The following is a 13,647-nucleotide window of genomic DNA, read 5'->3' on the forward strand; positions in this document are numbered from 1 at the left end:
TTATATTTTGCTTAAGGGCAGGCAAGGCCACACATCTGCCTGGCTCCACTTTATGCACAGATAAAGCTGGCAGTAACTCAGAGATACAATGATATATGGAAGGGCTAATCAGCAGGAGACTGAAGTGGCACATAGGAAATAACACAAGACTAGAATATATATATATACATATATATATATGGAGCCCGAGTACATATAGTAAGAAATTAAGATTTAAAAAAAATTTTTATCCTTGAAACTGTCAAGAATCATCAGAAGTTTTAAGCAATTAACTAACACAAGATCCCTTTTGTGGTGATAAAGAAATTATATTAAGAGAAAGGGACAAGGAGCTATTGATAGTTTATGGGCTAATGGTAACAATCCAGTCAGGAGATACTAAGTATCAGATATATTCAGTCAGTCATGGAAATACTCAAGAAGCATATGATAAAAAAAAAAAAAAAAGCATATGATATGTATAAGGCTCTCCATGCTAAGTGCTAGGAAAATAAAGGGGGGGGGGGATAAAGTTCAAAAAAAGTCTCTTGCATTTGACAAGTGGATTATTACATATTGTCCAACAACTTGAGGGCTGTGGTGGAGGCAAAGAAGGAAGCTAAGAGATATTGAGGGGTTAAAAATACACACATCAATTATTCTGCTAAAGACCTGGCTGTGTAAGGAACATGCATCAGATTAAGAGGAAGCAGTGAGAAGGCTCCTAAAAGTTTTATTTTTCTCCTTCTTTTCCAAATTGGAAGAGTCAAGAATATACTTATCAGAATAAAGGTACCATGGGAGAAAGGAACACAGACAGCAGGTAGAAAGAAGAGAGGGGGGTTAAAAGGAAGGAACAAAGGGGAGGGGGAAAAAAAAGGTCTGCATTAGTCTTTTCAGTTAAAGAATGTCTCCTATTGTTTAGTAACTCAGGTGGGAGAGAAGAAAAGACACATTTTATAATTAATACAGGATGTGAAGTTTGCGGGATGGGTAGAGCATAATGAAAAGGTGGCAAGAGAGTCACCTTTGGTGATACATTACACACAGGTCCATAGATAAAGAAGTAAGGTCAGAAAGAGACTAACAGGGAGTTGGGTGGTGGCGCGGCAGGTTAAGTGCTGGTGGCACAAAGCGCAGGACAGGTATAAGGATCCCGGTTCGAGCCCCCGGCTCCCCACCTGCAGGGGAGTCGCTTCACAGGTTGTGAAGCAGGTCTGCAGGTGTCTGTCTTTCTCTCCCTCTCTGTCTTCCCCTCCTCTCTCCATTTCTCTCTGTCCTATCCAAAAACGATGACATGAATAACAACAATAACTACAAAAATAAAATAACAAGGGCAACAAAAGGGAATAGATAAATAAATGTAAAAAAAAAAGATATATATAAAAAAGAGACTAACAGCCTAGGTTGTCAGAGTTACCAAGGAACAGAAAATATCACTAACGAATGATCAGCGGCCAGGTGGCGGCAGACTCAGTAGTGTATAAGCATTACTGTGCGCAAGTACCCAGATCCAAGCTCCTGTCCCCACCTGGAGGGAAGAATTGTCACAAGCTGTGAAGCAGTGCTACAGGTGTCTCTTCTCTCTCTAGTTCCTCCTTCCCTCTGTTTCTCTTTGTCTTTATTGAAAAAAAAATCTTTAAAAAAAAAAAAGAATAGATTTCATTCTTAGGAAAGGAGAAGTTAAGAATAGCAAAAGTAGAAGAGAGAGAAGTGGTTCACATGAACAAAGAGCATCACTTTTGGTCATGTCTGCTTAGTTTCAGTCAGTAAATATCAAAACTAGTCAAAGTCATATGCCCTCAGGGATTAAACTTTTTTTTGTTTTATTTATTTATAGTTTTTAGTTATTACTGATGTCATTGTTGTTGGATAGGACACAGAGAAATGGAGAGAGGAGGGGAAGACAGAGAGGGAGAGAAAGACACCTGCAGACCTGCTTCACCACCTATGAAGCAACTCCCCTGCAGGTGGGGAGCCGGGGGCTGGAACCAGGATCCTTATGCTGGTCATTAGCTTCGCGCCATGTGCGCTTAACCCGCTGCGCTACCCCCCCCCCGACTCCCAAGGATTAAACTTTTACCATCATGACAAAACAATAGAATATGATGTGAGACAAAGTTTTAAAAATAAAAAAATCAGGATCCCTGATTTTATTTTAAAAATAAACAATTGGGGTGGAGACACACTGGAGTTTAAGTTGACAATGCCTCACCAGCGGCACACCTTAGCGGGGAAAACATGCTCTGCACGTGAATAAAGTGTGTGTGTGTGTGTCTGTGTGTGTCTGTGTCTATGTATCTGTGTGTGTGTCTGTGTGTGTCTGTTTGTGTGTCTGTGTGTGTGTCTGTGTATGTGTGTGTATCTGTCTGTGTCTATGTATCTGTGTGTGTGTGTCTGTCTGTGTGTGTATCTGTGTGTCTGTGTGTGTGTCTGTGTCTGTTTGTGTGTGTGTGTGTATCTGTGTGTGTATATCTGTGTGTGTGTCTGTGTGTGTGTCTGTCTGTGTATCTGTGTGTGTGTCTCTGTGTGTGTCTGTCTGTGTGTGTGTCTGTGTGTCTGTGTGTATCTGTGTGTGTCTGTGTGTGTGTATCTGTGTGTCTGTGTGTGTGTCTCTGTGTGTGTGTGTGTGTCTGTGTCTGTCTGTGTGTGTCTCTGTGTGTGTGTGTCTGTGTGTGTGTCTGAGGGCCAATCCCTCCGTGACAAGGCGCCAGTGAAAAGGAACTAAGTGGGCAGACCGCGACAGCTCAGGCCTCAGGACCAGCCCTGCAGTGCGGGGTTGGCACAGGGGCTCCTCCAACCCAGGGAGGCGACCACGGACGAGGAGGAGAGGAGGAAGAGGCTGTGGGAGGACGCGGGCGGTGTCCCTGGGGAAGTGCCGGGTTTCAGCGAGGGCCACGCGGGGTGAGAACATGATGTGAGGCGGGACGGGGGCTCCAGAAGGCAGAGAGAGAAAAGGGGTGGGTGGCAGGAGAGCAGTGACAGTGCGGAGCGATGCGGGGGCTGACGGCGAGCCAGCCAGGCTGGCCTTCTGCTCACTCAGACCCTTCAGTGGGAGAAAGAGCAGCTTCTTACCCAGGGAGAGCAGATTCCCATAGTTGTCCATCACCACGTCTTGGTACAGGCTTCTCTGAGTGGGGTCCAGGTAATCCCACTCCTTCTGAGTAAACAAAAACAAAAAGGAAAGAAAAAGAAAAGAGAAAGAAAGAAAGAAAGAAAGAAAGAAAGAAAGAAAGAAAGAAAGAAAGAAAAAGAGCCACATTTTCAACCATCAGCAAGCCCTCAATTAGTATTTCTGCCACCGGCTGTGGTCTCCAGGGGCAGCTCTACCCTGAAGGGAGCAGAAGCCATCGCCGCACCAGGGGCATCGGCTGCGACGGGATAATTGGGCCGGATCCGGGTCCCAGGTCTCGAGGATAATGGCTTTCTGGCTTCCTGATGATGCCCCCTTTTCTTCTTTTAATTTTAGTCAACCCAACCGCTGCGAAGCTTCACCGAGCTTCCTTCACCTCTCGACCACTGACTGCCACGCTCTGACCCAACAGCCTTGTTGACCAGGCGCCCAGACCATAAATACATAAATAAACATAAAAAACAGAGGAGGGTCAACAGTGGCGAACGACCCTCAAGTGAGGGAGGGAGGGCAGCCTCCCTCGCGTTCCTAAAGCGGATTCTCTCTCTCTCTCCCGGTGGATCATGACAGAAGCTCCACAGCATCGCGCTTATTTATGCAAAGGGACTCTCATCGGCCTGAGGCTGCAAAGTCCCACGCACCACCAGCAACCGGAGCTGAGCAGTGGTTACAAAAACAAAAACAAACAACAACAACAACAAAAAAAACAATAAATAACTGCATGAAGGGCCCCGGATGGTGGCGCACCTGCTGGAGCACATATGTGACCATGTGCAAGGACCCAGGTTCCAGTCCCCCCCCCCCCCCCCCCGGCCCCCAGCTGTAGGGGAGAGAAGCTTCACGAGTAGGGTGAAAGCTGGGCTGCAGGTGTCTCTCTCTCTCTCTCTCTCCCTTCCTCTCAATTTCTGGCTGTCTCTATGCAATACATACATAAAGATGAAAAAGAATCATAGGTGCAGGAGGGAGGCTTGCACCCCTGGCGGGGTCTCCGGAAGGCGCCGCCGCGGCCGCGCTGGGGAGCAGGGACCCGCCGGGTGACTCACCTTGGGCTCCAGCGCGGGGCTCGGGGAGGCCACGTCCGGGGCTGCGCGGCCGAGCAGGAAGCCGGGGAGGCCTGCAGGCCCGCGGGGAAACAGGCGCCGCGAGGGCAGGGCCTCCAGGCGGGGTCCCACCCGGTCCCCCGGCGGTCACCACCCCGGCGGCTCCCGGGCGCCCCTCCCTCGCGCGGCCCCCAGCCCTTCCTTTCAGCCGAGCGGGGCTCCCACCGCCCGCCCCCCGGACCAGGAGGCGTCACCCAGAAGCCGCCTGGGACACCCCCTAGCTACAACTCCCACCCCCCCTCCATCTCCATCCACCCACCCATCCCGGTTCATCTCCGCCCACAATGGCTGCCGGACTCCATTCCCCGGCATGCAACGGGGGGAGGGGAGGGGGAGCGGGGGAGAGGAAACTCGCGCGTGAGTCTGGACAGGAAAAAGGAAACACGACACTAAAGTTACAGCCGATTGGCTGGCCTCGCCCCGTGTCGATCACGGTCTGTGGGCGGGACTCTGATGTGTAATCCGATTGGTTCATCGAGGCGTGCGTCATGCCAGTCTGTGGGCGGGGCTCGGGTTTTTAATCCGATTGGTTTATCTCGGCGCGCGTCATGCCAGTTTGTGGGCGGGGCCTGGTTGTGTAATCCGATTGGCTGACCTCGGCTCGCGTCGTAACGAGTCTAGGAGCGGAACTCGAGTGTGTAATCCGATTGGCTGACCTCGGCGTGCGTCATTGCCAGCCTGTGGGCGGGACTCGGGTGTGTGGTTTCTGCAGAAATGGCTGCGCTCAGGTTGTTCTCCGTGACTAGGAGGAGCCTCACGTGGACACTTTCAGGGAGAACACTTTGGTCAGGATTCAGGTACAGTAGAAGACTGGAGGGTAGATCGCGTCCACTGAACGTAAGAGAGGAACCGAAGGGATGGCAGGATTTGAAAAAGAGTGTTTGGGGTGTATTGCACCGAAGTAAAGGACTCTGGGGAGGGTGAAGGGGGTGTCCAGGTCCTGGAACGTGATGGTGGGTGAGGACCCGGGCTTCTGTGTTTTACTGTCGGCCGTAAAACTTTAACCACAAACACTCCCCCCCCACCCATGAAGAAAAAAATAAAGTAAAAAGAGTGTCAGTGCTATGCCCTGCGCCTGACCGGGGGAAGGACGAATGCAGAGTCTTGGGTTTCTGAGTTGGGAAGTTTCGCATCCATCTCCTCTAATCACTCTTTGGCCTCTGTTTTCTCTTCTTCAATAATGGCGATACTTCATTTATTATTATCTGTATTCATTTATTGGATAGAGAGAGCCAGAAGTCGGGAGGGAATGGGGGTGACAGAGAGGAAGAGATACTTGGAGCCCCGCTTCACCCCTTGCAAAGCTTTCTCCCCGCACGTGGGGGCCGGGGGGCTCGAACCCGGGTCCTTGATCCATGTAACATGTGTGCTCAGCCAGGTGTGCCACCACCCGGCCCCCACGGTGATACTTTCGCCCTCCCCCCCTTTCCCTTCCTTTCATTATGAGAGTCCGGAACAGATGACTTGTCTGCACCGAGCAGTTTACAACACGAGCATGAAAACGCTTTATAAACTTAAAGTCATTTCTTCAACAGCAAACTTCAGACCTGAAGTTAAGCTTCCTCGATTTGTTCTTTTCCCCTTTCATTCATTCATGCTCTCACCCGGCATTTCTCTACGTGGATTGCAGCGATGACAGTGAAGCATCTTCTGAGTTTAAATACGCAGACCTGAGGAAACTGAGAATGAGTGAGTTTGGCTAGAAGCCACAAATTAGGAGAACGGCTGGATTTACAGCCTAGTCTTCCCTTTGCTGCTCTGTCAGTGCATCGAAAGTTGTGGGACTTTAAGCAAAAGACATGTGCCTCTAAAATTTGAAAACAAATATCTGTCTAAAAGGAGTTTTCCATCCATCAGTTCATATAGCTTTCCCACCGTCTTTTGGTATTTATTATTACTTCTCAGATTTTCACCTTTGTTTCATTCACTCCTCAAGTAAATACCCATAGTGTCCTCTATACTCCAGATATGTAGTTACTCGGATACATTTGTTAATACAGTCAAGGGGGCCAGGCGGTAGCGCAGCGGGTTAAGCGCAAGTGGCGCAAAGCGCAAGGACCGTCTTTTTTTTTTTTTTTTATTTAAATATCTTTATTATTCGATAGAGACATTCAGAAATCGAGAGGAAGGGGGAGACAGAGAGGGAAAGAGACAGAAAGAAACCTGCAGCCCTGCTTCACCACTTGCAAAGCTTTCCCCCTGCAGGTGGGGGCCAGGGGCTCAAACCAGGGTTCTTGTGCGTTGTAACGTGCGATAAACCAGGTGCGCCACCGCCCGGCTCCTGCAAGGACCAGTGTAAGGATCCCGGTTTGATCCCCCGGCTCCCCACCTGCAGGGGAGTCACTTCACAGGCGGTGAATCAGGTCTACAGGTGTCTGTCTTTCTCTCCCCCTCTCTGTCTTCCCCTCCTCTCTCCATTTCTCTCTGCCCTATCCCAGAACAACAATATCAGTGGCAACAGTAACAGTAATGACAACAACAAGGGCAACAAAATGGGAAAAATGGCCTCCAGGAGCAGTGGATTCGTAGTGTAGGCACTGAGCCCCAGCAATAACCCAGGAGGCAAATATTAACAATAATAATAATAATACAGTCAAAAGCATCCTTGTCACAGAGCATATGTCTTAGTGCACAAAAAATGTGGAATGTAATTTTAGAAAGTGGTGACTGGAAGAGTAGAAAGATGACTGACATAGAAAGAATTGATTATGGGAGTCGGGTGGTAGCCAGCGGGTTAAGCTCACGTGGCGCAAAGCGCAAGGACCAGAGGAAGGATCCCGGTTCAAGCCCCCGGCTCCCCACCTGCAGGGGAGTCACTTCACAAGTGGTTCTTCTTCTAGCGTTTGCCCTTCTTCCGTAGCCAGTCAACAGCGTCAGGTTGAGCCTGATGTCAAGTTTCGAGACCTCCTTTGAATCTGGAGAGGTGGCAGTCGTTGACTATGTGGGTCATAGTCTGTCTGGAGCCGCAGGGGCAGTTCGGGTCGTCTCTGGCTCCCCAGCAATGGAACATAGCGGCGCACCGGCCATGGCCTGTTCGATAGCGATTGAGGAGGGCCCGATCATAACATGCTAGGTCAAAGCCGGGTGGATGCTCGCAGGGGTCTGTGATGAGGTGTTTGTTCTTGACCTCAGCTGCCAGCTCTGTTTCCAAGAGTCTGGGACAGAGAAGTTCAGTGTAGGCGTAGGGGACCAGATTGGGTGACGAGACGTCAAGCGTTGGACAGGGTGGGCGAAGATATCCGCGTATATTGGCAGGTCTGGTTGAGCGTAGACGTGGGAAATGAACTTAGATGATGCCGCATCCCGACGAATATCTGGCGGGGCAATGTTGCTGAGAACTGGCAGCCATGGAACCGGGGTGGAACGGATGGTTCCAGAAATTATCCTCATGGAGGAATATAATTTGGAATCGACCAAGTGGACATGGGGGCTGCGGAACCATCCTGGGGCACAGTATTCTGCAGTGGAATAGCATAATGCCAGAGATGATGATTGCAGTGTGGAAGCGCTCGCGCCCCATGAGGAGCCGGCCAGTCTTGCAATGATGTGATTCCTCGCGCCCACCTTTGCTGCAGTTTTTATGAGATGTTCGTGAAATGACAGAGTGCGATCAAGAGTAACGCCAAGATAGACTGGCTGGGCTTCATGCCGGATTCTCGTATCGTCAAGCTGCACATTAAGCTGATGCAAGGCCGAGGCATGGTGCAGATGGAAAACAGATGATACCGTTTTTGCAGTGCTAGGGATTAGTCGCCATTTTTTACAGTAATCAGATAGACACCTATCTGATTGACACCTCGGCAGGTGTCTATCTTTCTCTCCACCTCTCTGTCTTCTCCTCCTCTCTCCATTTCTCTGTCCTATCCAACAATGCTGACATCAGTAAGAACAATAACAACTGCAACAATGAAACAACAAGGGCAACAAAAGGGAATAAATGGATATTTAAAAAAAAAGCTGTTGTGAAAGCAGCTGAGAGAGAGCATGAATTATAAAGGGATTTTAAAAAATATTTTTATTTACTTATTATTGGGTAGAGACAGAAATTAAGAGGGGAGGAGAAGATAGACACCACTTGGTGAAGCTTTCCTCTTGCAGGTGGGGACGGGCGACTTGAACCTGAGTCCTTGTGCACTATAATGTGTGTGCCATCGCCTGGCCCCAGAATTTTTTTTTTTTTTTAATATATGGTGTTGCAGGGAAAGTCCTGAGGTAGTTTTTTGATGCAAACATGCCTCATGATTTTTTCCAACAACTTAATATATACTTTGGAGGGTGCTGTTGTTTATAGTACAGTATATTTTTTAATTAAAAAAAATGTACTTGATAGGACAGGGAGAAATTGAGAGGGGGGAGGAGAGAGAGAGACACCTGCAGCACTGCTTCAACATTCATGAAGATCCCGTCTGCGGATGGGGGGCTGGACACTGAACCTGGATCTATGCGCATAGTAAAGCGGATACTCAACGGGTATGCAGCTTCCTGTCCCCACAGCACTGTTGTTGACACACAGGTTCAACTCCTCAACGTCCCGTGACAGGAGACAGGTTTATGGAAGACACTTCCCCAGCCTAGGTCCTCCTCCCCACCACACGTCAGACCCCAGCATGCCTTCATTCTGCCTAAGGGTAGAATGGTGCTACAGGGCCCCAGATTTGGCATACTCCCTTTCTTTCTTTTTTTCTTTTTCTTATTTATTCCCTTTTGTTGCCCTTGTTTTCTTGTTGTAGGTATTGTTATTGATGTCGCCGTTGTTGGATAGGACAGAGAGAAATGGAGAGAGGAGGGGAAGACAAAGAGGAGGAGAGAAAGACAGACACCTGCAGACCTGCTTCACCGCCTGTGAAGTGACTCCCCCGCAGGTGGGGAGCCGGGGTTTATGGAGGTGCAGGGGATTGAACCTGGGACTTTGGAGCCTCAGGCACGAGAGTCTCTTTGCATAATATTATGCTGTCTATTCCTGCCCTACACACCCTTTCTATATCCCAACAAAAGCAATTTTTCTGTCTCTAAAAATCAATGAAATAGGGGCCGGGACATAGCACAGTGGGTTAAGCGCAGGTGCAAGGACCAGTGTAAGGATCCAGGTTGAAGCCCCCAGCTTCCCTCCTGTATGGGGGTTGCTTCACAGGCAGTGAAGCAGATCTGCAGGTGTCTTTCTCTCCCCTTCTCTTTCTTCTCCATCTCTCGATTTCTCTGTCCTATCCATCAACAATAACAAGGGCAACAAAATGGGAAAAATGACCTCTGGGAGCAGTGGATTCATAGTGCAGGCACCAAGCCCCAGCAGTAACCTGGGAGGCAAAAATAAAGGGGAAAAAATGAAATAAAAGAAAAACACTTAATGGGAGGTGTTATGGCACATTTTCCCTGTGATTGCTCAGGAAGCAGTAAGGAATTGATACAGAAAGAACTAATCTTTGCAAGTGATGCTGAGTAGGCAGGAATTGCATTACATGTGCTTGGCTGGATGTTGACATTTTAGGACTTCCACTTTCAGTTGGAATGACCAATCCCAATCAGGTGCCAACTCCATGGACAAATCTGTCATCAGGCTCTGAAAAAGTGCTAGGCAGATTCTCTTGTGTTGGCTCATGTGCTTAGTAATGTTCCTTCGAGAAATTTCTTTTTTATTTAAGCCATGTTTAAAATTATCTTTATTTACTTATTGGATAGAGGCAGTCAGAAATCAGGAGGAGAGAGGGAGACAGAGAGACACCTGCAGCCCTGCTTTACCACTCTCAAAGCTTTTCCCCTGCAGGTGGGGGCCGGGGGCTCAAACTTGGGTCCTTGTACACTGTAACATGTGTGCTCAACCAGGTGTGCCACCACCCAGCCCCTTATTCAAACAATTTCAAAGGATTTCCAAATCAGTAAAATTCTGCAGTTCATAATCTGGTACAGCAGGTTTTTTTTTTAATATTTATTTTCTTTTGTTGCCCTTTTTTTATTGTTGTAGTTATTATTGTTGTCGTCATTGCTGAATAGGACAGAGAGAAATGAAGAGAGGAGGGAAAGACAGAGAGAGAGATAGACACCTGCAGACCTGCTTCACCGCCTGTGAAGCGACTCCCCTGCAGGTGGGGAGCCGGGGCTCCAACTGGGATCCTTATGCCGGTCCTTGTGCTTTGCGCCACGTGCACTTAACCCACCGCACTAACGCCCGACTCCTGGTACAGCAGTTTTTAATTAGGGATAATTTTGCCTGCCAGGGGACAGTTAATGGCATCTTTGGGTTATCATGCCTAGAGGCTAGGAGTGCTTTAGCATTCTCGGTGGTTAACGGCCAAACATTGCTAAGCATCCTACAATGAGTATGACAGTCTTCCGCCACAACGAATCATCTGGTCAACAATGTCATTAATGTTGGGGCTGGGGAACTCATCTAGCAAGAGAAGGAGAATGTAAATAGAACTAACACTCAGAAAATGACACACTTTAGGGAGATCAAAGGACCTTTGTGTTCATTAAGAAAGTCAAGTGAAGCTTCTAGGGCGAGAACAGGGTTGCTTGTTTGTTTTTTATTTAGTGACTTCGTGGCTTGCAAGATTATAAGATGCAGTTCCACACCTGAAGGATAGTCCCACACCTACCATCAAAGCTCTATAGAAGCTCTCCTCCCCCTATCTCCCACCAGCCCATGACCTTAGAAAAATAACAGTTTTGCACTGATGCTTGGGGGAAGAGATATGATTTCTCTAAGTGGAGATAAAAGCAGGCATTTCAGATAAACTGTCACGGGGGTTAATATTTGACACCAGGGAGGTCAGGACAGGGCTTACCCAGTGGAGCACACACTACTGTGTGAAGACTTGGCTTTGCAAAGTTCCTAACCGCCACTCAGAAATAGCATACCTAGAGGGAGCCTCAGTAATGGTGGAGTAGTGCTGTGGTATCTCTCCTCTCTCTCCCCTTTGTCAAATAAAAGTAAGAAGAAAAGTCTTCTGGGAGCAGTGGAGTCATGCAAGCAGGTAATTAGCCCTAGTGGAAGCCCTGGTGGCGAAAATAAAGTTTAAAAGAATCCATGACATTAGCGTGTGGGAAATAGTATTACTTAGTTTGGGTAGGGCAGAGAGTTACACAGGAGACTAGTGGTAGATGAAGTTAGAAAGGTAGATTGTGGGGGCCGGGCGGTAGTGTGCCAGGTAAAGTGTAAGGACCAGAGTAAAGATCCCGGCTCCCCACTTGCGGGGGTGGGGGTCACTTCACAAGTGGTGAAGCAGGTCTGCAGGTGTCTCTCTTTCTCGCCTCCTGTCTGTCTTCCCCTCCTCTAGATTTCTCTCTGTCCTACCCAATAACAGTGATAGCAATGACTATGATAAACAGCAAGGGCAATAAATGGAGAAAAAAAACAGCCTCCAGGAGCAGTGGGTTTGTAGTTCAGGTACTGAGCCCCAGTGATAACCCTGGAGGCAAGGAAGGAAGGAAGGAAGGAAGGTGGGTAGGTAGGTAGACCGGATTTGGAATTTGGAGAGGTGAAAATTGAACAAAGTGATTTACCGTCCACCATTCTGTGGCATTCTTACAACATGTAACTGGTTTTTGCTTCCTGTCAGCATTCCAAGAACAAGGACCTATCCTTTTCTGCACAGGTACACAAATTAGTTTTGGATCCTAATCAGTGGCTTAAGATTCAGTCTGTCCTGGGAGCATGGACGGACCAGTCAACGCCCATGTTCAGCAGGGAAGCAATTACAGAAGCCAGACCTTCTACCTTCTGCAACCCACAATGACCCTGGGTCCATGCTCCCAGAGGGATAGAGAGTGGGAAAGCTATCATGGGAGGGGGTGGGATATGGAGATTGGGTGGTGGGAATTGTGTGGAGTTGTACCCCTCCTACCCTATGGTTTTGTTAATTAATCCTTTCTTAAATAAAAAAAATTAAAAGAAAAAAAAAGATTCGGTCTGTCGTCTTTGAGCTCGTCCACTTTATTAATGCTTGGATCAAAGATTCACGTGTTGGCTTTTGGTCCTTACAGAAAAGAACAGCCGGTGGTACTTGAGACTGGAGAAGAGGTGAAGCAAAAACCTGTCCTGGAGTGCCCCCCTTTACGAAGCAGAGCATACACTCCACCTGCAGATCTCCAGCAGAAAGTGGAATTTCTCGTCAAAAAAGTTTTCAGTTCATCTGTTCCTAGCAGGTGGCAAGATGCGTCCCTGGAAGACAGTCACCTGAAGTTCAATTTCTTGGCACGTCTAGCTGATGACTTGGGTCATGTGGTGCCAAACTCGAGGCTTCATCAGATGTGCAGGGTCAGAGATGTCCTTGATTTCTATAACATTCCTGTGGAAGACAGATCTAAATTTGATGACCTTGTAGCCAGTGATTTGCCTCCCAATTTAAAGATTCACTGGGGCTACTAAGCAGTTCAGAACAGACCGGAACAGTCCGTCCGCCACGCCAGCAAGGGGCTGCTTCTCAGGTTGATCATTTACCCCGCGGAATATGGATCAGAACTTTTCCCCATCTCAAATTTGTACTGGAAGGACGTGTTGTGTGTGTGTTTTTTTTTCCTTGTAGCATCATGTATTGATAAATACTAATTTTCTTTTTTTGCATTTGTGGAACTTCTTTTTGTTTGTTTGTTATGGTGTCAGGCCATTCAGGAAGGCAGGTACTTAGATAATTTAGATTGAAGATAGGTGGGTGGGGGTAGGTAGCCTAATGGTTATGCAAAGAGAACTCTCATGCCTGAGGCTCCAAGGTCCCAGGTTCAATCCCCTGCTCACCACCACAAGCCAGTGCTGAGCAGTGCTCAATTTGGTCAAAGATCAAGGGTGTAAGGATCCCAGTTCGAGCCCCCAGCTCCCCACCTCAGGGGAGTCGCTTCACAGGAGGTGAAGCAGGTCTGCAGGTGTCTTATCTCTCCCTCTCTGTCTCCCCTCCTCTCTCCATTTCTCTCTGTCTTATCCAACAATGACGACATCAATAACTACAACAATAAAAAACAGCAAGGGCAACAAATATTTTTTTTAAAAAAGGCAGATTCTGAAAATCTCCCCTTCTGTGTCTCTCTTGATTTCATATGAAAAAGTCAGTCCAAAGTTGTAAAACATCACAGACAACAGATAATTTGGGAAAATGGATCTAGAGTGAATACCCCCCCACCCCCAGAAAGCACAGTTCTGAACAGCTTAGGTATTAGAAGGGACCCTCCATACTCATCAATTCAAGGGGGTATTACTGGCTTACAGTTTCTTATGAATCAGTATTGGGATCTTTTGTTTTTCTGATAAGACTGAATTAGGTTACACAGCTTGTTTGATGAGATAGCCAGATATGTAATATTGCTAATTATTAAACAGTTTAGGTTTTTAGAAAGTTACATGCTCACTAGCTAGACATTAATAGCTCACTAATTTTACTTTGTGGAGTTTGAGATGAGTAAGCTGCGCTCACAGGAAGCCTAGTAAAATACAGGTGATAGGACAGT

At 47.7% G+C, this 13,647-nt stretch overlaps 2 protein-coding genes across 4 annotated transcripts in view; one reads left to right on the top strand and one right to left on the bottom strand.

Moving 5' to 3' along the window:
* ZNF189 (zinc finger protein 189) overlaps positions 1–4,438 on the bottom strand; it is an 18,974-nt gene extending 14,536 nt beyond the window's left edge. For 2 of the 3 annotated variants that reach the window (XM_060199081.1, XM_060199082.1), the window contains exons 1-2: positions 4,156–4,438; positions 3,055–3,136 (exon numbers count right to left, since the gene is read on the bottom strand). In XM_060199081.1, coding sequence (XP_060055064.1) covers positions 3,055–3,085 — 31 coding nt within the window. In that variant the 5' untranslated portion in view covers positions 3,086–3,136; positions 4,156–4,438. Of the gene's footprint in view, positions 1–3,054; positions 3,140–4,155 lie in introns of all 3 variants that reach the window. The other variant, XM_016189858.2, reaches the window with a different exon arrangement.
* Positions 4,439–4,889: 451 nt separating this feature from the next.
* MRPL50 (mitochondrial ribosomal protein L50) lies at positions 4,890–12,772 on the top strand. The gene is made up of 2 exons (XM_016189849.2): positions 4,890–5,009; positions 12,193–12,772. Exons 1-2 carry the CDS (start codon positions 4,927–4,929, stop codon positions 12,575–12,577), a joined length of 468 nt encoding a protein of 155 aa, XP_016045335.2. The 5' UTR covers positions 4,890–4,926; the 3' UTR covers positions 12,578–12,772.
* The last annotated feature ends 875 nt before the right edge of the window (positions 12,773–13,647 follow it).

The sequence above is a fragment of the Erinaceus europaeus genome, chromosome 10 (genome assembly GCF_950295315.1).
Source record: "Erinaceus europaeus chromosome 10, mEriEur2.1, whole genome shotgun sequence".
Lineage (NCBI taxonomy): Eukaryota > Metazoa > Chordata > Mammalia > Eulipotyphla > Erinaceidae > Erinaceus > Erinaceus europaeus.